The 1,508-nt window shown below is 47.1% G+C and overlaps 1 protein-coding gene across 1 annotated transcript; it reads right to left on the bottom strand.

Annotated features, from left to right (window-relative positions):
* Positions 1–1,337: 1,337 nt before the first annotated feature.
* On the bottom strand, positions 1,338–1,483 carry PENARI_c287G02569 (uncharacterized protein; the record flags this gene model as incomplete). The annotated part of the gene is made up of 1 exon (XM_022638261.1): positions 1,338–1,483. Exon 1 carries the CDS (start codon positions 1,464–1,466, stop codon positions 1,338–1,340), a length of 129 nt encoding a protein of 42 aa, XP_022481883.1. The 5' UTR covers positions 1,467–1,483.
* Positions 1,484–1,508: the final 25 nt, after the last annotated feature.

The following is a 1,508-nucleotide window of genomic DNA, read 5'->3' as shown; positions in this document are numbered from 1 at the left end:
GTTTGGCCACGCAAAACTATAGGATGATTGCTAGACACTTGCAGCGATGAATATAGTTCCAAGAAGACAGGCGAGTACCCAAGCGACAGCTGCATGGAAACTCTGGAAAAATAACCAAATGACTAAGCCTCCAAGTACTGCAATCGGGTAATTGTTCCACAGTATTAAAAAGAAAAGCTGGCGTCGCTCGACCCCGGCAAAAAGCTTCAAATACTGTATTATCACCATGGTCTGCTGTCGCACACAATACCACATGCTGGAGTGCCTATCGACTAGTTAGCATACCATAGCATCGTGCAATAAGCGTATTGCATATACCAGAAAGGCCGGTTTCTCAATCCTGTAAGATTTTGTTCAAGAATGTATTGAAGGATATCTGTAGAAATTGAGTTGCCTTCCACGGGGGTTGCAGGTACATGTAACGGAAGGGCAATCACTTTGCATATTGGTGGGGTAAGGCGTTAACTGTTCTATGCGACAGCAATACCGAATAGATAACTGGGCGAATGGTGCGTGGAATTTCGAAAAATCGGCTTTCGGTCCGCCGACATTCCCAAAAGTTGGTTGTACCGCCGTTTCCCATCAGCATTCTTCAGTTGTTTGTTGTGACGGGATATCTGTAGATCCAGATCAAGACAAGACTGACTTTGGATGCGGTTTTCGATTTATCTCCTATTGATACGAGGCAGGGCTTGTTCACTTTGGAGCGCTAAAGTTTGCCAACATGCACACCTCTAGCACAACGATAAGTCCTGGGTCGCAATAGACAATCAAATAGACAATCTACCGAAGCCGTTAACCCATTTGGTAGAAAATATTTTCTTCGCGGCTTGATTGGGTACGCGGGTAGTAGGAGTTATCAACTGTGGGGATTCATCCCAAGTTGACAGTCTGGGTCGGCTCCCTAGCCGAACGATGTGGGTACGACCCATGGTCACATGGTTAGCATGTCGCTGCATGTGGCCGGCTTTGTCACCCGCCAACTATGGTCGAACCCACTATTTACGCCCACAAGATATCCGTGGGGACGCTTATATTATCCGCCCACTCAATCACTCACATCCTTGCTCCAGGTAAGCCCCGCCGGTGGTTCGCTGTCGGTCCGCCGTTAGTTCCCGCAGGACAACCACCCGCCAATTATGTGGAACCCACTCTTTACTCCACACGATAGTCGTGGGAACGCTTATATTATCCGCCCACTCGAATGGCTTGCGTCATGGTCATTGCTCTAGGGCTTGGAGTTTAGAAAACAGAGGATAATCCACAGAAATCAATCGGTCTTCGAAATTAGTCATCGAGCTTATTAATTCATTCCCGTGGCCGCCGAGAAAATCTATTTACTCCTCCCGGTCCTCCAGATCTTGATATTTAACAAATTTCCACCTCTTTGCATGGTAAAACCACTCCTCGAGCCATTCGAAGTATAGTTGTCTAATTTGACCAGCAGCTGTCATTTCTGGGCCCATATCACGCTGAGATAATACTGTCACCATCAAAACGTCGGCTGG

Source organism: Penicillium arizonense, assembly GCF_001773325.1.
Source record: "Penicillium arizonense strain CBS 141311 chromosome Unknown PENARI_contig287, whole genome shotgun sequence".
In the NCBI taxonomy this organism is placed as follows: domain Eukaryota; kingdom Fungi; phylum Ascomycota; class Eurotiomycetes; order Eurotiales; family Aspergillaceae; genus Penicillium; species Penicillium arizonense.
This window is presented reverse-complemented; position numbering and strand designations above follow the sequence as displayed.